Source organism: Clupea harengus, chromosome 6 (assembly GCF_900700415.2).
Source record: "Clupea harengus chromosome 6, Ch_v2.0.2, whole genome shotgun sequence".
In the NCBI taxonomy this organism is placed as follows: Eukaryota; Metazoa; Chordata; class Actinopteri; order Clupeiformes; family Clupeidae; genus Clupea; species Clupea harengus.
In genome coordinates, this window is record NC_045157.1 from 31,324,394 (window position 1) to 31,345,518 (window position 21,125).

General features: G+C 39.6%; 1 protein-coding gene across 1 annotated transcript in view; it reads right to left on the reverse strand.

The window, feature by feature from the left end:
- The window catches only part of vps13c (vacuolar protein sorting 13 homolog C), a 127,745-nt gene extending 107,193 nt beyond the window's left edge, over window positions 1–20,552 (reverse strand). The window contains exons 1-11 of the mRNA XM_031569761.2: window positions 20,329–20,552; window positions 16,004–16,047; window positions 14,681–14,723; window positions 11,410–11,505; window positions 10,463–10,564; window positions 8,526–8,588; window positions 2,043–2,105; window positions 1,528–1,637; window positions 1,314–1,373; window positions 1,139–1,198; window positions 969–1,049 (exon numbers count right to left, since the gene is read on the reverse strand). Coding sequence (XP_031425621.1) covers window positions 969–1,049; window positions 1,139–1,198; window positions 1,314–1,373; window positions 1,528–1,637; window positions 2,043–2,105; window positions 8,526–8,588; window positions 10,463–10,564; window positions 11,410–11,505; window positions 14,681–14,723; window positions 16,004–16,047; window positions 20,329–20,428 — 822 coding nt within the window. The 5' untranslated portion in view covers window positions 20,429–20,552. The remainder of the gene's footprint in view (window positions 1–968; window positions 1,050–1,138; window positions 1,199–1,313; window positions 1,374–1,527; window positions 1,638–2,042; window positions 2,106–8,525; window positions 8,589–10,462; window positions 10,565–11,409; window positions 11,506–14,680; window positions 14,724–16,003; window positions 16,048–20,328) is intronic.
- Between the last annotated feature and the right edge of the window lie 573 nt (window positions 20,553–21,125).

Consider the following 21,125-nt stretch of genomic DNA (forward strand, 5'->3'; position numbering starts at 1 on the left):
ATATTAACGAGTTTATGTTGACGAGTTCATATTCACACATATTAACATGAGTTAATCACACACAGGCAACTGCAAACTGTTAAGATGGTTCCCTAAGCTAGAGATACAGTGGGGAAAATAAGTATTTGAACCCCTGCCGATTTTGCAAGTTTGGCCACTTGCAAAGAAATGTGTGATCTATAATTGTAATAGTAGGTGTATTTTAACAGTGAGAAACAGAATATCAACAAAAAGATCCAGAAAACTGCATTTTATAACATTTATGACTTCATTTGCATTTGATGATTGAATTATCCAATCAAGTATTTGCTCATTTAAATCCAAACAGCGATCCAGACAGTGTCTTTTTATACATCTGAAAAGCAGACTGAGGATGTTTTTTATGTTTATGTATGAGAAAAACTAATTTAATATTCAGTATTTCAATTTCAAATTTGTAGCTTTTCTGAACTTATCTTAGTTTAGCTGAGATATTGTAATATTGCAGTTGAAGCAACCCCCCACCCCCACCCCTGTGTAAGTCATTTCACCATGATTTAGTGTGTGTGCATGATATGAAAATACCATACTGGCTTTCCCCGATCACAAAACGTTTTTGCTCCTAGTGAAAGACACTTGCACACAGGGGCGGAGATCCCATTTCATTGTAGGGGGGGACAATACACAGTAAAATTTCAGAGAGTAATTCCGGTGGGGGGGGGGACACAGAAAAAATGCAGATGACCCCGCCCCCTCCCCCCGCAACGAAGTTTTGCCATTTTTTCACATGCAGGGACGTAAAAACTCGTTTTTAAAATACACAGAGGAACACAAATGTCCGGCAAGGCAACGTCCCCCCCCGGATCTCCGCCTATGCTTGCACACTGACACCAATATGGTTCTATGAGATTAAACATAGACGATACAAAGGGCACAATATTCAACAGTGAGACGTGAAGTGAGAATGATGAATGTATGGGGTACACTACCACAATATCCTCCCATGACCCGGAGGACAGGGTAGGGCTGTTCACGTTCCAGTACATGCACAGGCAGTCCAAACGACCCAGCTGCGGATTAGGGGAAGGGGGTTGTTAAACGAAATGAAAAGAAACATTTAAATCTCATTTGTTTGACCAATAATAATGTTTGCCTTCACCTTATAAAATATTTTGGAGGCTTCATCAAGGATACACGCCTTCCAATTCTCATCTGTAGTCTGAAATGCACAAGAACACATTGCTCTTCCTAAGAACAGTTACGTCACCATTGAACAACTCTTGCCAATTATCACACACACACACACACACACACACACACACACAAACACACACCTGCAGACTCAGCTCTGCAAGGGTCACACCAATTGAAAGGGGCTTTTGTGGATTTGATACCTACAATAAAAGAGCAAAAAATGAGTGTATATTACATAACACACTGGATAGTACACTTAATTTAGTGTATATTACATAACACACTGGATAGTACACTTAATTTAGTGTATATTACATAACACACTGGATAGTACACTTAATTCACACAACTTACATTATCTTCATATCTGATGTGGATGTTGGTGACTTTCACTTGTACGTTTTTGATGACCTGAGTGGCAAGTTTCTCTACAAATGAGTCTTTTTTCTCCTCTTGCGGATTCTCTGAAAAGGAACAACCAGTTAAATCAAGTGGTTGCACATATTTTCAGTACAGCATTACTTTTTTTCTGGATCATATGGAAATAACTAAAACAGCTTCCCAAATGAAAGCCCAATGCTCTCTTCAACTGTAGCCCAAACAGTTACTATGGCTAAATGGTACCAAAAGTCACACATGCAGACTTGTTAGTATGTCTGCCATGTCTCTATGTCTCTGGAGCTGTATAGCCATTCAGCTCAAGAAGGGAAAAGAGTTTCTTGACACATCCTTAAAAATCAGGTCACACTCACATAGGCACAGAATCAAGAACCCACCCCACTCAAACACACACACGTACACAGGCATCACACACACACACTCAAACACACACACACACGTACATAGGCATAACACACACACTGACATACCTGACTTTTGTTTGGTGTGTTTAGATTTCCTAAAGGTTTTTTTATGTTTTTTATGTTTTTGTCCTTTAGCATGTAGAGCACACGTGAGAAAAGAGGGCAGAATTAGTGAAGACCTGAAGACACTCTCCATAGATGAATGAGTGAAGACACACGCCACAGATGAATGAGTGAAGAACTGAAGACACACTCTACAGATGAATGAGTGAAGACACACACCACAGATGAATGAGTGAAGACACACGCCACAGATGAATGAGTGAAGACCTGAAGACACTCTCTACAGATGAATGAGTGAAGACACACTCCATAGATGAATGAGTGAAGACACACTCCATAGATGAAGACACTCTCTACAGGTGAATGAGTGAAGACACACACTACAGATGAATGAGTGAAGACACACTCCATAGATGAAGACACTCTCTACAGATGAATGAGTGAAGACACACTCCATAGATGAATGAGTGAAGACACACTCCATAGATGAAGACACTCTCTACAGGTGAATGAGTGAAGACACACACTACAGATGAATGAGTGAAGACACACTCCACAGATGAATGAGTGAAGACACACTCTACAGATGAATGAGTGAAGACACACTCTACAGATGAATGAGTGAAGACCTGAAGACACACTCTACAGATGAATGAGTGAAGACACACACACTCTACAGATGAATGAGTGAAGACACACTCTACAGATGAATGAGTGAAGACACACTCTATAGATGAATGAGTGAAGACACACACACTCTACAGATGAATGAGTGAAGAACTGAAGACACACTCTACAGATGAATGAGTGAAGACCTGAAGACACACTCTACAGATGAATGAGTGAAGACACACACACTCTACAGATGAATGAGTGAAGACACACTCCAGATGAATGAGTGAAGACACACTCCATAGATGAAGACACACTCTACAGATGAATGAGTGAAGACACACACTACAGATGAATGAGTGAAGACACACTCCACAGGTGAATGAGTGAAGACACACTCCATAGATGAAGACACACTCTACAGGTGAATGAGTGAAGACACACTCTACAGGTGAATGAGTGAAGACACACTCCATAGATGAAGACACACACTACAGGTGAATGAGTGAAGACACACACTCCAGATGAATGAGTGAAGACACACTCCATAGATGAAGACACACTCTACAGGTGAATGAGTGAAGACACACACTCTACTGATGAATGAGTGAAGACACTCTCCACAGATGAATGTCAGTTGGACAGAAATAACCACTGAAATGGAATAGCCATAAAGGAAAGGAGACAAGGAGATAAACATGAGAAAATGACACAGCCTGATAGAAAAACACATTCAAAATCCTGTGCGATTAGTTAAATTACAAATACAGCCTCTGTGCTTAGTTTTTCTCCAAATGTGTGTATACACGTACTCCAGATATTGGAACATAAATGTGTGTATACTCCAGATATGGGCACATAAATGTGTGTATACTATACACGTACTCCTGATATGGGCACATAAATGTGTGTATACACGTACTCCAGATATGGCCACATAAATGTGTGTATACACGTACTCCAGATATGGGCACATAAATGTGTGTATACACGTACTCCAGATATTGGCACATAAATGTGTGTATACTATACACGTACTCCTGATATGGGCACATAAATGTGTGTATACACGTACTCCAGATATGGGCACAGGCCTAATTTCAGAGCCCAACACCAAACGTTGGTAAATAAAAAAGTCCATTTGAATTAAGGCACCCTCACACGAATTTTCCCTCTTGCAGTGTCCAAAGTGTGCACAGTGACATCATCAGTGACATCATCAGTGACTTTATCATCACAGTTGAGGATATTGGGATGGAATGTTCTAGAATCACTAACTTCCGTCTGCAGAGTCTAAATCTGAGAGCAGATTTAACGCATCTTCATCAATTACAAAAACAATGATGTGTGAAGTTGGGTTCTCACGCCTTTCCAAGTATCATTGCAGTAAGAATTCCTTCCTCTGACAATATCGGTATGAATTGTATTTAGTATCTACAGGTTTTTAAATCAGCAACAAGACTGCAATTTGGAGCGGTGGTGAAGCTATACATTGATACAAGAAATCAAATGCCTTAAATCTCGTGAAAATACAAAGCGTGAAATGTCAGTGTTGGCAATTACCTAGGGTTCTGAAATATTGTTTATATGTAGTACACAGCTCTCACATCTTTATCATATCCATATTTCAAATTTGCCCGATTACTTCAATTAATATAAGTTTTATTTTCAATGACACTATATTGAGATCAGGATAAACCTTGAGATTTCAAAAGACCACATCTGTGGAAACACCTAAAAAAAACCAATATTTACTGTGTTTTGTACCTACATGCGTTTCATTTAACAAAGACAATTTATAGATATATTATAAACTTATTTTATGCATTACAAATGTATTTGAAATCCAAAGATTGATATGATGGTGTTGGCAGTTATGTAGGAGTGTGAACATTTGACATAAGGAACACTGATCCATAGTCAAACTTTCAAGTTTGTTTCTCAATGACTTCAATGAATATTATGATATTTATTATTTATTTATGAATATTATGCCCATTTGTAAGACTGCTATTTTGAGGTCCGAAAAAGTCACCTGCATTTTACTTTGTGTGTATATTTTAAACAAATACATAGAAAAAAACAATAAATAAATCACTATTCAAACATCGAAGCACTTTGAGATTAAACAGGGATTTTATTTGTGCCATAATCAGGAGCAACTCTTTTTAAAAGTATTCATTTCATATCAATGGCCATACCACCAAATGACATGGTGATCAATTAAAAAAAAAATGAGTATGTTAAAAATGCACTCAAATCAACATACGTAAATCCCATTCTGACGAATGCTGAATGTTAATTATTTATAATCCCATAAAACTGCAAATACCAACAACACTGTATAACATAATCAATTCTACAACTATGCTTCCTGCAAATGGTAAATCATAAATAGTTGAACTGCTCGTCAGAGATGTTGGCAAACATGCTTTATCTGGTCACTCATCTGGAACCTGTTAATGAACCTACAATTACTTCTTGAATTAAAAATATAATAATAATTATAATGAGGTGTGATCAGTCACTTTTGTACCCCAAAAATGCATTTGTTCTTCTTTAAAACATTAAAAAGTATGCTTGAAAATAAACATAATATTCATTGAAGTCATTAAGCAACAACACAGAAATTTTGTACGAAGTCTGACAACAGAACATTTTTCCTATTGTCAAAATCATATGTAACTATAATAATACAAAATTGTACATCTAGTAACATATACATTAGATTTCCATTGGGCCGTTAGTTTTACAGAATCGCTGCCCTGCAGCGTGTTATAAATAAATATCATATTTATTATCCATCCATCATGTTGTAGGACAGTCAAACCTTTCTATCGTAGGCCAAAGTGTTAACGTCCACATAACTCCATAGGTTATACAGTGGTGGCCAAAATTATTAGAACACTTGGCATATTTAAGGTTTCAGTTGAATTGGCCATTAAAATACCCATAAAACGAATGAAATATCTACAAAGTCATCATTATGCTCTATAAACCATAGAATAGAGCCATCTTAAGGAGATTTAGGTCATTTTCTTTACAAAAAACAAGTTAGGCCTATTTCTTGTATGTAAGCCAAATTACTTGTATGATCATTGTAAGGTGTGATCGTGGTTAAATTGATGGTGATGCGAGAGTCTTAGGACACAGCTGCGTGATTATTTTGAATGTACAAGGCCTATCCTGCTCATTAAGTGATTGGTAACATCAGAGTTTTGTCAATGAGGCCACAACACCAATTGGTATAAATTCAAAGCCTCTTTGCTCTTTGAACATGGCTAAGGTGAAGAAAGAGCTAATGAGTGAGCAACGGGTTCGAATAAAGGCCCTTTTTGATGCTGGCAGGAGTTAACGCCGCATAGCCAAGGCCTTGAAATGCAGTCCAAGTACTGTTAAGTACACTCTAAAGCGCCAAGATGCCACCAATTCACACCAGAACTGTCTTTCAGTCTTAAGGACCGAAGAAAGACCTCACGAGAACTGCGTGAAGAGATCAACACCACAATGACTAATGGTGCAAAAGTGTCTTCAAGAACTGTGCGTCGGAAACTGGGAGAAAAGGACTTATTGGTGGAATAGCAGCAAAGAAACCATTACTGAAAAAGCAAAATAGAGTGGAACGCCTGAAATTTGCAAAAGAACACAAGAAATGGACAAAAGAAGATTGGTATCAAGTGTTGTGGACTGGTGAGTCCAAGTTTGAACGGTTTGCCAACAAGTGAAGAGTGTATGTTCGACGGAGGGAGGGGGGCGATATATAAAAATGAGTGTCTCTTGCCCACAGTTAAACACGGAGGGGGTAGTATTATGGTGTGGGGTGCCATTTCAGCCTCAGGAACAGGTGACTTAGTGAAAATCCATGGAATCATGGATAAGACAGTGTCCCACAACATTCTGGTGAGGCACGGAGTACCATCTTGAGTCGTCTTATTGGGCCTGGATTTATTTTCTGAGAGGAAAATGACCCTAAACATTCTTCTAACTAATGCCGGAACTACCTGCAACAGAAGGAATCTGCTGGAACATTGAAAATAATGGACTGGCCCCCTCAAAGTCCGGACCTCAACCCCATCGACCAAATTTGGGGCGAGTTGGAAAATAAACTTGACAGATCTATTGTACATTCAAAGGAAAGCCTTTGGCTTGAGTTGGAGAAGGCATGGGATAACATTAGTGTTGAAGTTTTCAGGAAATATATTGACACTATGCCAGAGAGATGTGCTGCTGTAATTGCTGCAAAAGGTGGACATACCTAATATTATAGTTAAAAATGGATAAAAACAGTCGGACTCACTTCATCTAAAATTTGTCATGCTCAGAGCAACCATCTGCATGTTTCATGAACATTATGAAATGAAATCATGTTTTGGAGGCAAAAAAAGGTCAATTTTTTCAGATCTGTCAGGTGTTCTAATCATTTTGGCCACTACTGTATATAATATGCAATGGACGACTGCTGCTGCAGCATCATCTTCACATTTGCATTTTCTAATGGAAAAACATGTCTAGTTATTTTAAAAATATGTTTTTACGATCACAAGTACGATCACAAATATGATTAGAATGTTGCCAACTGAAGGTTCCATTTGATGATCTAATAATGAACTCAAGTGATCATTATGAATGGCATTTAATTCTAGATCTAGGGATGAATGCCTAATTCTAATTCTAGTGATTTCTAGATCTGTATGGTAGTGAAAACGCACTCCTCAAAGGGTTAAGTTCTGTTCCCACAGAAGTGATCTTTTCAAATCTCAAAGTATACACTAATCTCAAAACAATGTGCTTCAAAATCTAAATAATATTAATTATAATATTAATTATTACTTAATGCTTAGATATCTTTTTTTAAAACTTCTACTGCTTTTTGGGCACCAAATGTTTTCATTCAGATGCTCTTTCAGTTGCTAAGAGGACTGGGTTGAGTGTTACCACAATATTGAAAGTGTCAGACCGTGTCCTTACTGCAAGTGACCGTAGTCGGAGTGCATCACAGTGCATTGTAGCCGTCCACATCGCAACTGTTTGATCACGCTATAGAACATCTTGAAACTTTTGACAATTCAGCATGTCAGTCAAAGAATAGAGACAAGGGCGTCCATCAATGCTTGGGTAAAAAATGGCATCACGATGCACCACTCTTTGATGCTAGTTAGGACATAACAATGGCTAGTTGTCATTGATACTCTCACATGGCTCTTGCAGTTACAACACAGCAGTCTCTTGCAGTTACAACACAGCAGTCACATGCAGTCACGGCAAGCAAGGCAAGCAGTACATGACCAGTTAAAGCCTAAAATTAGACATAAATGAGACATAAATTAGAACAATATTGAAGGCGAAATCTTAAAATAGTTTCTTATCTCGTACAGGACCTGATATTGCCTGTTTAAATTAATCTCGAAATGTACTGCCCTCTAAGGACTGCAGTAGGCTATTGTCACTGGAAGCTAGGTTGTCCAGCAGCCATTGTGCCTCTCATTTGTCTGGTTGGGGCCAGTTTGGTTGACAAAGACTGCAGGACTAATCTACGTGGCAATTAACTGATGCTAGCCAGCAATTAAGTTAGTGAGTGCCGTTTTCTCTATGCAAGCCTTGTATTTGTGTTTTATTTGCCACGTAGAGCTTTAGGCCTGTAGCATTTAACTATGATATCTCTAGCCTGCTTATGTACAAAACATTTGTTCATGAATAAACTTTATGTCATGAATAATACAGCATGTCTAACTTCATCTATAATTCAGTGGTGACTGTGTACCACTGTGGGATGCATACAGGTGAAACACTGGGTTGGATCAGAACATCAGCACCATATATCCAAACACATGTGAAGCCAAGCAAGGTAGAGCATAACATTCACAGAAAACCTACCCAAGGGAGAGTCTTTGTACACATAATTTTCCAAATTAAGCAAGATCTCTCCATGCGGAGAGTCTGCATCCCGCAGCATGATTAAAGGGGGATGGAGAGAAGGTAACAGGTAAGGGGAAGAGGAAACATGAGAAGATAGAAAACATGTAATAGAGGAGAGTGTGTGTGTGTGTGTGTGTGTGTATGTGTGTGTGTGTATCACCTCTATGTACATATAATAGAGGAGTGTGTTTGTGTGTGTGTGTATGTGTGTGTGTGCATCACCTCTATGTACATGTAATAGAGGAGAGTGTGTGTGTGTGTGTGTGTATCACCTCTATGTACATATAATAGAGGAGAGTGTGTGTGTGTGTGTGTGTGTGTGTGTGTGTGTGTGTGTGTGTGTGTGTATGTGTGTGTGTGTGTGTGTGTGTGTGTGTGTATGTGTGCGTATCACCTCTATGTACATATAATAGAGGAGAGTGTGTGTGTGTGTGTATGTGTGTGTGTGTGTGCGTATCACCTCTATGTGCATTTAATAGAGGAGAGTGTGTATGTGTGTGTGTGTGTGTGTGTGTGTGTGTATGTGTGTGTGTGTGTGTGTGCGTATCACCTCTATGTCAATTTAATAGAGGAGAGTGTGTATGTGTGTGTGTGTGTGTGTGTGTGTGTGTGTGTGTGTGTGTGTATGTGTGTGTGTGTGTGTGTGTGTGTGTGTGTGTGTATGTGTGCGTATCACCTCTATGTACATATAATAGAGGAGAGTGTGTGTGTGTGTGTATGTGTGTGTGTGTGTGCGTATCACCTCTATGTGCATTTAATAGAGGAGAGTGTGTATGTGTGTGTGTGTGTGTGTGTGTGTGTATGTGTGTGTGTGTGTGTGTGTGTGTGTGCGTATCACCTCTATGTCAATTTAATAGAGGAGAGTGTGTATGTGTGTGTGTGTGTGTGTGTGTGTGTGTATATGTGTGCGTATCACCTCTATGTACATATAATAGAGGAGAGTGTGTGTGTGTGTGTGTGTGTGTGTGTGTGTGTGTGTATCACCTCTGATGGAAATTGATATTGCCATTAATTTATAGACTTACATTGCATTGCAGGCATGTTCTCCTGTGTTTGTGTGTGTGTGTGTGCCATGTCTATTGATAGTCTTAGTGCACCTTTGTTTAAAGGCCCCAGCAGACATCCCCCTGCCCCAGGTGGAGGAATACACATTGTCCACCATTTTGGGCCTGTGTGTGTTCCTCCATAAGAAAATCCCCTCCCACTCACCTCCCCTTCCCAACCTTGACCTGTAGAACCTTCCCCAATGTTGACCTATCACCCCCAAGGTATCCTCCCATGATTGACTGGTATTTAACCTGTAACACTGTGGTGCATCTTTAGTCTTTGCCTGCCTCTACTTGATGTTGGTTTTGACTCCCTGCAGGAGCACCTTGAAATACACCTCCAGAAACCTTTGATTCGCCTCGTGGTCCTTTGTCTAGAAGAGTGTCGGCCTAAGTAACCCCACCACCTCTATGTACATATAATAGAAGAGAGTGTGTATGTGTGTGTGTGTGTGTGCGTATCACCTCTATGTGCATTTAATAGAGGAGAGTGTGTATGTGTGTGTGTGTGTGTGTGTGTGTATGTGTGTGTGTGTGTGTGTGCGTATCACCTCTATGTCAATTTAATAGAGGAGAGTGTGTATGTGTGTGTGTGTGTGTGTGTGTGTGTGTGTGTGTGTATGTGTGTGTGTGTGTGTATCACCTCTATGTACATATAATAGAGGAGAGTGTGTATGTGTGTGTGTGTTTGTGTGTGTGTGTGTATGTATGTGTGCGGATCACATGTATGTGCATTTAATAGAGGAGTGTGTGTGTGTGTGTGTGTGTGTGTGTATCACCTGTATGTGCATTTAATAGAGGAGAGTGTATGTGTGTGTGTGTGTGTGTGTGTGTGTGTGTGTGTATCACCTCTGTGTGCTGCAGTTTGAAGGGCATCATTGATGCGCTGCAATTCTTTCTGCTTAGCTTCCTGCGAGTAGCGTTCCTCCTTCTCAGCATCATACTTAATTGCTAAAGAACATAGCAGACATAGAAACACACAATAAACACACAATAAACACACACATTAGTGATTACCAGGGGGAAAGGAGATTGGCACAGGTGTTTGGAATAGACGATGACTACTGACAGAGTAATATCCATGACGGTTTTCTCAGTTAGGTCAGCCCGGGAATGGAACCATCTCCCTCAGAACATTAGAGAATCCCATAAGGCCCTGCTGTACTGTGACTGTTTAAGTTTACTATCAACCCCAGGATTTGAAGGCATGAGCAATATTGGACCATACGCCCTTGATAGACTTGAGTCAGATAACTTGTGGAGTTTCTTAAGCAGCTCCACCTTGAAGCTTTTTGGAGGGATTACTTATCTCTCCCATTGTCAATGTAATGACTACTCGGGAGATATATACATGTTCTGGGACAGCTGGGGCTGTGGATGTCACAACGCTACTCAGCATCAACATACAATAGGGTAAGGCAATCATGAATTACTCAGCATCAACATAAAATAGGGTAAGGCAATAATGAATTACTCAGCATCAACATACAATAGGGTAAGGCAATAATGACTTGGAAACTAATTTGACGAAACTATACATTTAACCCTTGGGAGTCATAAACTGATGATGAGGAGGTATTTCCATTAAAAGTATGAGTAAAAGTAAGATAAAAACATCTTTTACAAATTCAATGTTACCAGAAGGCGAGGACATTGTAAAAACCCACCCCTTATTTGAGGTTTTAGGTTTGAAACGTGAAAAATGCATATGAAGAGAAGCTAAACTGCTGATATAATTTGATATGATATTAGCATGAATGTACTCCTGAACGCTGAAAAAAGGAAATATTACTCACTCGCTCCAGGTACCACAAGGACATAAAGGTCCTCTAGTGTCGCCTCCACTGCTTCATTATACAGGTTCTTCCAAGGGATCTTCAAACTCAGCTTACCTAAAACAAAATAACAGAACAGTGGCTCAGAACATCTTTATGAACTTCCGTGCTTAGCCACAATCACAACATAACAGCCAGGATTAAGAGGAGTCACCGTAACCCACCGAACTCTTGAGGCACTTTGATGTACTTCGAAGATTGTGGCACGGTCTTATATTATAGTACATGTGAGTTAACTTAAACTGAACTTAAAACAGTATTTCCATATTTTATGATTCTGCACAAGTTCATTTGTGTAGAACAATCATATGCAACTGTATGCAGAGGTTTGGACACCCCTGTGAAAAATATAGATTTTGATGATTTTGGAGGTGAAAATAAACATTAAACAATGGGTCTTTCTTCAAAATGTCATAAACTTTGAAAAAAATGCAACAGTACTTTTGGCATGTGTGAAGATTTGGGCACCCTACAAAGGTTTGGGTACCCTACAAAGGTTTGGGCACCCTATAAAGGTGTAGGCACCCTACAGCGGTTTGGGCACCCTACAAAGGTGTAGGCACCCTACAGAGGTTTGGGCACCCTACAAAGGTTTGGGCACCCTATAAAGGTTTAGGCACCCTACAAAGGTTTGGGCACCCTAAAAAGAGGGCACCCTATAAAGGTTTAGGCACCCTACAAAGGTTTGGGCACCCTAAAAAGAGGGCACCCTATAAAGGTTTAGGCACCCTACAAAGGTTTGGGCACCCTAAAAAGGTTTGGGCACCCTAAAAAGGTTTAGGCACCCTATAAAGGTTTATGCACCCTTTAAAGGTTTGGGCACCCTATAAAGGTTTGGGCACCCTAAAAAGTCAGAAATTAGTAACACTCATTTGGCAGGTCTCACAGCTTACAAAAAAGTCTTGTTTGGAGATGTTTGGGGTGTTTTGAATGCACATAAAGTCTTGTTTGGAGATGTTTGGGGCGTTTTGAATGCACATAAAGTCTTGTTTGGAGATGTTTGGGGTGTTTTGAATGCACATAAAGTCTTGTTTGGAGATGTTTGGGGTGTTTTGAATGCACATAAAGTCTTGTTTGGAGATGTTTAGGGCGTTTTGAATGCACATAAAGTCTTGTTTGGAGATGTTTAGGGTGTTTTGAATGCACATAAAGTCTTGTTTGGAGATGTTTGGGGTGTTTTGAATGCACATAAAGTCTTGTTTGGAGATGTTTGGGGTGTTTTGAATGCACATAAAGTCTTGTTTGGAGATGTTTAGGGTGTTTTGAATGCACATAAAGTCTTGTTTGGAGATGTTTAGGGTGTTTTGAATGCACATAAAGTCTTGTTTGGAGATGTTTAGGGTGTTTTGGATGCACATAATGCTAAAGATTTACCCATAGATCTACAATCATGTTCAAGTTTGGGGACTGCAGGGCATTCCAAGAGCTACTGTTTTGGTTTCTTGAAGTACTTCATGGTGTATTTTGAGGTATTCAAGTCAGTACAAGCTGACAAATAAGGCCTACAAAGTTAATATTATGAGACTTTAAAGTAGAAGGGAGCAAAAACTTTTGCACAAGCCATAATTACTGTTAATTGTCTTCTATTTTTTAGTTCATCAAATAAAAAGTAACAATGTATAAAAAAATGTAAACGTCTGCTCACTGGTCCTCTTTTGCACACACCTTTATATCTTTTCATTGATATCGCCACGTCAATGGATGGACTAGGGATGTTCCCCAAATACAAATACATTTTCAGAACGTTCCAACAACGGACCCTGTACCAATAGTTATAATATCCAAATGTTTGTATTGTTATGTTATTCTGGTATATATGTTTCCATTGTTTCTCATTCATATTTCCTTCAAATACAACTTTTTGATTGTTGTCCTGTCACCTCTCCCCTCAGTGAGCAGTCAAGCAGGACAGACACAGTGTTTCCAAGTACAGATAGGAGTTGACACAGAGACAGCCTACAGTAGCTAATGCTACACTTTATCGCCAAACTTTGTTTGTGTTATCTGTAAAGTGCTGTGTTTTCATAAAGTATCTGGCTTATGTTCAGTGTCATTGTCACACTGTCAGACATGAAGATTCATGTTCATTTAGGCAGCATAGACTAGCTTTTCTAAATGGTACCACATTAGTGTTTAAGTGTTAAGAGTATGTCGATTATTCTACAATCTTTGCTGGAAAACGGTTTAATCGTTTCTGGTCTCTATTTTTTACAAATCAATCCTATCCTCAGAGGGCAACCGTGTGGTAATAAGTTGAGACATCGGGCACACTGATTACGGTCACTACCCTGATTCTACTCCCCTCAGACTCAAACTGCCATGTCATCAGATATAGTCCAAAGGCAACCGAGTTGAAAAAGTTATGTGTGGATGTTTTTATAGCAGAGTCCGACCCTAGGGCAAATCAGAATCTTCAGTTCATTGGCCCAAGGAGTTTAATGATCAAACATTAAATGACCATAGTGTGAAAAAATATGTGAACCACTCCCTCAAATAACTGTTGTGATCCCTTTTAACAATAATGACTATAATGACCAGGAGCTGTTTGGAGGAATGGGCTAATATTCCTCCTAACTGTCTCCGACTGTCTAAACACAGGACTAAATAACTGACTGTAGGATGGAGTTCATGGAGTTCACAACAGGTATTGGAAGGAGGGGTTCACAGATTTGTTTCACACTACGTTCATTTAATATTGGATCATGCGGTCAATAAAGAAGTGAATAAGTACATATTTAGTGAATAAATATCCCATCAACTGCTGTTTGTCAAGCTTAAACTTAACATCTGCTCACCTTTTTGGTCATATTTATGCAGATGTTCAGGAGTCTGTAAGGGTTCACAAACTTTCTCGCACCACTGAATGATGATGATGTACACTGAATGAACATGTCCATATTTTGAAATTAAAATAACTGTACACCAACCAACAAAAATGGACACTAGAGCATCACACCCAATCCTCAGTGTATCCTGACAGCATATTGTCTTGGACATTTTTTAGAAGTGATATCATGTTTGCACACTCGAACATAAAGCTCAAGAAAATCCAGAGTGAGAGTGTATTCCAAAAGTGTATTTCCAAAAACGAATTTTAAATGTTAAAACCAAAGTAGTTCAAATAATCAGTCCACAGTTTCATTAGCCGTTGTCAAACATGAATTGTATTAAATACTATAATGGCTGCAAGCACATCTGGTGTTTTGGAGACAGAAAACAGACTGCTACTCACCGATCTGCCCTGCCTTCACCTTAAAGGGTACATCCAACTCACTCTGAGAGGGGAACAGAGAAAAAGGTTACACATTTAGCAAAGTTTGCCATTGTACACGACCCTTTTCAACATTCTAGACCATGTACAACAGAGCAAAGGTGTGCAATGCATTACCACTGTGCTACTGAGCAGAGCAAAAGATGACCTTCAAGAATTGCGTGCTTGAAACATATCCATTAGTGGTGTATTCAGACTAAATGCAAAAGCCTTGCAGAACCCATCTGGCCCAAGCAATTTTCCTTGTGAACGCTTTCCTACTGCATCTAAAACGTCCTGTTTAGTAATTGGCACTCTGAGATTCTTTTGAATGAAGAGTGCATTACAAATAAAATAAATTATTATTATAATTATTATTATTATTATTATTATTAGTAATGTCAGCCACTAGATTGCCCTGCCACAGTCAGCCCCCAAATGACTAGCTCTCTAAGACGTGACAGCAAAGCAGGGAAACAAAGCCGGGATGATTAGTCCATCTGGCTAGTTGTTTAGTCTTGTGGCAGTCCATCTGGGTGATATTTCCTGAGGTTGTTTTTAGCAGCTTGACGTATTGTGAAGGTGCACCTTCCTCCCCCTAGATCCATAGTACCGGTGGTTGGATGTTTCACCTGAAAGTTATATTCCTTTCATGGTGGAAAGCAAAGGTTTCCCTCTTTTTGGGCTATGGACATATCTCTGAAAATTATAATAGTCGAGTTGCCATAATGTAGCAAGCTTTTGTTCTGGGCTGCATTGATGATCTTGACCGTGTCAGAAAAACCGAGGACCTGATCACAATTGTATGGGGTCTGGCGCCATCTGCTGGGCATTGTTACAGTGCCCTGGGTGCACATTCCACTTCAAATGTTTCCCCTTCTAAATCCAGTATCTTGGGAATGCCACTGTATTTTCCCATCCACTCCCTCTGGAAAGCTAACCCGGGTTAGTCTATGGGCTCTAGTCTCTTGGTCGTCCAGTTGTATCCTCAGCTGTCTCAGTTTGCACATATGTGTTGTAGTCATCGAACTCATGCGGCATGACAGCTAAGGAGTCAAACTCATGCGGTTTCCCCTCGATACTCTTGGTGCCTGATGGCTTCGGTGTCACTGACAATTTTCTCCATTATTTCAGGAAAGTGGGATTGGTCTTCAAGTTAGGGTCAGACCAGACTCACCAAAGGTCAAGTTAGGGTCAGAGCAGACTCACCAAAGGTCAAGTTAGGGTCAGACCAGACTCACCAAAGGTCAAGTTAGGGTCAGACCAGACTCACCAAAGGTCAAGTTAGGGTCAGAGCAGACTCACCAAAGCGTTTTCCTTCACCCTCAGGTTTTCAAGGACAACATTGCCTGAAAATAAAGAGGAAATTATAGATAAGTTGAATTGTATAAAACATTTGGTGGAAAACCATTTCGGACAGCAGAATAGAGGAACATCGGAAAAGACAACTAGATTGCTGAATCTGCAGCGCTGCAACACAATAACATAGCAGACAACACGATCAGTTGAACTAGAAGACTGGCTGTACAATCTCTCTTAAAGCTGGCTTAACGTAAGGATAACTTAAAGTTTCGACCTCAAACTAACGAGAACATTCTTCACTGTGGTGGATTTCTAGTGATTTAACAACGAACAGTAGAAGTTAACATTTGTTGGATATTCAATTTTGAATTGTCCATACATTTGGAAACCATAAAGCACTCTGGCTTAATTACGTGGGAGAACTCCATTCCAATAAGATAGAAATGGTACAATATACAATTATACTCCAATTGTACCAATAAGTTATGTGTAAGGGACCATCTGGATAAATATTCACTGAAAATGTACAATTTCACAAGCTGTAGTGCTTCCAGAACATAGTGAGTGTCTTCCCACAAGACATTTTTGTTGGAATTCCCTTTTTTGGAAGCTTTTTCAAAAAGATGAACTTCTTTAAACAGACCTCTACTATTTCTGTACCATCACACCCTCCAACCTGGAGCAGTTCGCCTCCCTGCAGACTGCCTCTCCTCGGCAATTAAACAGACTTTTATGAGAAGAAGTTCAGCCCCTGGGCCAGGCCTTAAGTCATGGAATACAGTTCTTGACATGAATATGATTGACACAAATCTCTACCCAACCACTCATTAAACAGCCATCATACTGACTGGTTCCACTGGATAACGCCTTGACCGTGAGAATAGCAACTGTACTGTAGAGAGATAGAAAGATAGAAGCAACCAAATATAACTTAATATGCGTACATTTTGTACATATTCCTCCAGTCAAGTAGAGGAAATATTGTTTAGGATAGTTGTTTATCTTCCAAAATCTTAATGTGGTTTGCAAGAGACCACTTAGGCTGTGTAAGCTAGCCAGCACTGCGACCACCAAGTCTGACCAGAGATCTGCTAGCCTGTCAGATAGCTAGTGTAACAGTAATTTAATTAATTAAATTTGGGTCCCTGTTGCAGTATGTATATAAATAAAAACCAAACCCAGTGCTTTAACCCAGTTATTATTTTCAAAAACAAATAATTAACAAAAACCACACACATTTAGCAAAATGATTTAAAATGAAAATTAACTTGAACAGTTAATTGTGTTGAAATGCACATCTTGGTTGACGTTGTAATGGCTCTATCTTTCCAGAGCTTATGCAAGGTGTTAAAAGCTGCTCTGGCTTCTAGCTCTGACATACTCATCCATTCCCCAAGATAAGTTAACGACGAAATCCCTTCAATCGCTTGTAATTGCAAACTTGTCCATCAAATGAACTAGGTGCAGCAGCCTGCGAGACAAGCCATTGAATGTGCTCTTGATGAGGTTGATGACCTTTCAGAGGTGCTCAGACATTGTAAAGGTTTCAGGCCAAGACATTTGAACTCTGAACCTTGTAAACATAGGTGTTCGCTATAACGATTTTAGCATTCACAAAGTGTGTGTGGTTTCACTACTAAATATTAGTAACTTCAGAGTTTGCTTATGGCCCATCTGTCAAAGACAATTACGTAATGGCCTTTGTGGCTCTCTACCTCCCACAGGTTTTCTTGCCATGTCATGACCCAATAGCCATCGCTAAATGATTAACGCTATTCAAGGCTTGCAGAGAGAGACGAAAGGAGAAGGGGGGCAAAAAGGAAGAGGAGAGATGTGTAAAGACTGATAGATTGAAAGATAGCAACATAAAGAACAGGATAGAGATAAAAAGAAAGAAAGACAGAGACAGTATAGAGTGTGAGACTGGAAAAGTGAAAAAGACAGAGTTAAAGAAAGAAAGATGGGTAGTGATTATGGTAGAGGTTGCTAGGATGTTGCTTGGTTAACTGATGTGGTTTCTAGGGTGTTGCTAGGGTAGTCATGGTTGTTACTATGGTAATTGAAGTGGTTGCTTAGCTGGTTGCTAGGATGGTCATGTTGGTTGCTAGGGTTGTCATTTTATGGAACCATAATTCAGTTCTGCAACGCATGACGTCGTGCCTTTCAAGTGAATGGGAAGCGTGTCTGTTGAAGCCTCTAACGCACACCATGAGGCTGCCCCATGACACCTGCACCAATATGAAAGCTGCCTTGTTCTCTGTCCCTGTAAACTCAGGCCTAACTGTATAACTATGAAATAAGGGCCACCTTCCATAGTCGCTTTTCCTTTCCATCCACTAGTCTTACACTCCATCTCTCCGCATCACTCCATTTTCTCTCCTTCTTTCAATCTTTACTCTCTTTACTCTTTCTGACCCTTTTTCACTCTTCTTCCCATTTTTATTCTGTCCATCAATTCTCACTCTATTTTTTTCTTTTCATGTCAGTTTTCTTTCAGGTCACTCACAACTCTTTTTCATTCACTCCACTCACTCACTCACTCTCCGATCTGTCTCCTTATTTTCCTGCTCTCAATCTTAATATCCAAATTCCCCATCTCTTCTCATCTACCGTAGCAACGCCCTAGCAACACCCTAGCAACCACCACATATACCCCATCAACATCCTGGCAACCATGACCATACTGACAACCCTAGCAACCTCCATGACTATCCTAGCAACAGCATAGCAACCACTTCAATTACCATAGCAACTACCCTGTCTATCCTAACAACTCCCTTGCAACCTCCTCAGTTACCTCAGCAACATCCTAGCAACCATGACCAAAATGACAACCCTAGCAACCAAAATGACTATCCTAGCAGCCAGCATAGCAATCACTTAATTTACCAAAGCAACCACCATGACTACCCTAGCAATGACATCAGTTACCCTAGCAAACCACTACTACAATGACAACCTAGCAAACATCATAGCAACTAACATGACTACCCTTGCAACACCCTAAAAACAACCTCAATCACCCTAGCAACAGTCTAATAACCACTATCATAATGACTACATATCTTTCTTTCTTTACCTCTATCTATGCAAATGTAGTTACCCTATTATGATGTCACAATGGCCCGATGTAAGTCTATTGGATAAATTGTATTTTGTTGTTTAGAAAACATAACCTATAACTTAAATAAGTGTTTTGCTTGGCATGCACTGTAATAATAATAATTAGAAGTCGTCATCAGAGAACAGTACAGTACATTACTATGCATGTATTGTAAAAAGCCAAGGAATAACAGTACAGAGCATGCACTGTAATAATTCATTCTGTTTCCACTTTCAACAACTTTTCAAAAAGTGACACTCTAATGTTGAACTACTACAGCCATTAGAATGAGAAAAGGAGGGTTTGTTGATGTTAGCTTCTAAAACAGGGAATATGACTTGTTAGAAGTATGGAAGTACTTTTGGAAGATGTAAATGTTAGGTGAATAGTTTCCTATAGCAACTTATTTATCTATTCTCTAAGTTGAACGGACATTGGGCACAAAGAATTTCATTATTACTGGTAAATGCTGTTTATGAGTATATGATAATAAACTTGAACTTGAACTGATAGACACAAGTCAGAAAGATAAGATCAGTGAAGTGTTATTTGCTGACGGTCCCTTACACAGACCATGGCGACTGAAGATAGAGCGCCTAGTGAAGGTCTCATGATGCTCTTTTCTAATACAAATCTATAGCGCAAATATTGTTCTCCCCCTTTATACATCATATTGGAATGGAGTATCCATTCTCTCCTTTGTAAAATTAAGTTGGAGTGCTTTGTCGTGTGCAAATGTAGAAACCCCGTGACGTGACGTAGTTTCGGTTATTTGCAAGGTGCCCCACCCCTGACAAATGAAATAACCTCGTCTCAGGTTGGATTTCCTTAGTAGCCTGTCAGTTTCGTTGCACACGCAAACTACATATAAGACTTTTCGGGTTAAGTTCCTCGTGGAACTTGTAGTTCCTCGTAGACTTGAGCAATGAGTGCAATTGAGGAAACTGCGTGTATTCTTTCTGTTAGCTCAAAATAAAATGATATTTCTACGCAGTTAAAATAATAATGTTAGGATTAATATCTCAAAATCTGTCCTGATGCCTAACTAACGTCTTAGACAAGAGCAAACTTCAATGTCGTAGCCTGCCATGCTTAATATGACACAGACCTATTTAAGAACATGATAAACCCGTAGTTTATATACACTAATTTAAATGAACTTTGCAACGCTGCTTAACGTTAGCTATTAACGTACGATATGCACGTATTACTGTTGTAGCCTTACCTCCCCAAATGCCGATCTTCAGGTGAGACTTGTCAAGGTTTTCCACATAATTACCAATGAACTTGTTCAGGAGATCACTCACCAGTGACTCAAAAACCATGCTGTCGCAAAGTTAGTACATCTCAATACATAAACAGAAAAAATCCATCACACACAATTCAGACACTTCCAAGCGTTCGGTTCTGAGACATGGGATCTCTTCCGTCATCACGATGACGACGATTGCAATCCTTAAGGAAGTGCACCGCCATCTACTGCGCTGGAGTAGAAAGGACGATAGACGGTGCCTGCTTATTAGGCCCCATAGACATATTTACAGGTGTATCTAAACAAAATTGAATATCGTTTTTTTCCATAATTTAACTAAAAAAGTGACACCTTCATATATGTTGGAATCCTTACACATACAGTGGCATGTTTCAAGATTTTTTTTTTTTTAAATCTTTATGATTACAGTTTACAGCTCATGGAAATCAAAAATCCAGTACCTCAAAATATTAAAATGAAACATTTACAATACAGAAATGTCGACCTGAGAAGAGCTCTAATCAGCTAATTTACTCAAATCACAGCACTCCATACTTGGTCAGGGCTCCTTTTAAACAAATGACTGCATCAATGCGGTCTGACAGGGAGGCAATCAGCCTGTGGCGCTGCTGAGGTCTTGTGGAAGCCCAGGTTGCTTTGATAGCGGCCTTCAGCTCGTCTGTAGTGTTGGGTCTGGTGGATCTCATTTTTCTCTTGACAATACAGGTTCAGGTCAGGCCAGTTGGCTGGCTAATCAAGCACAGTAATAC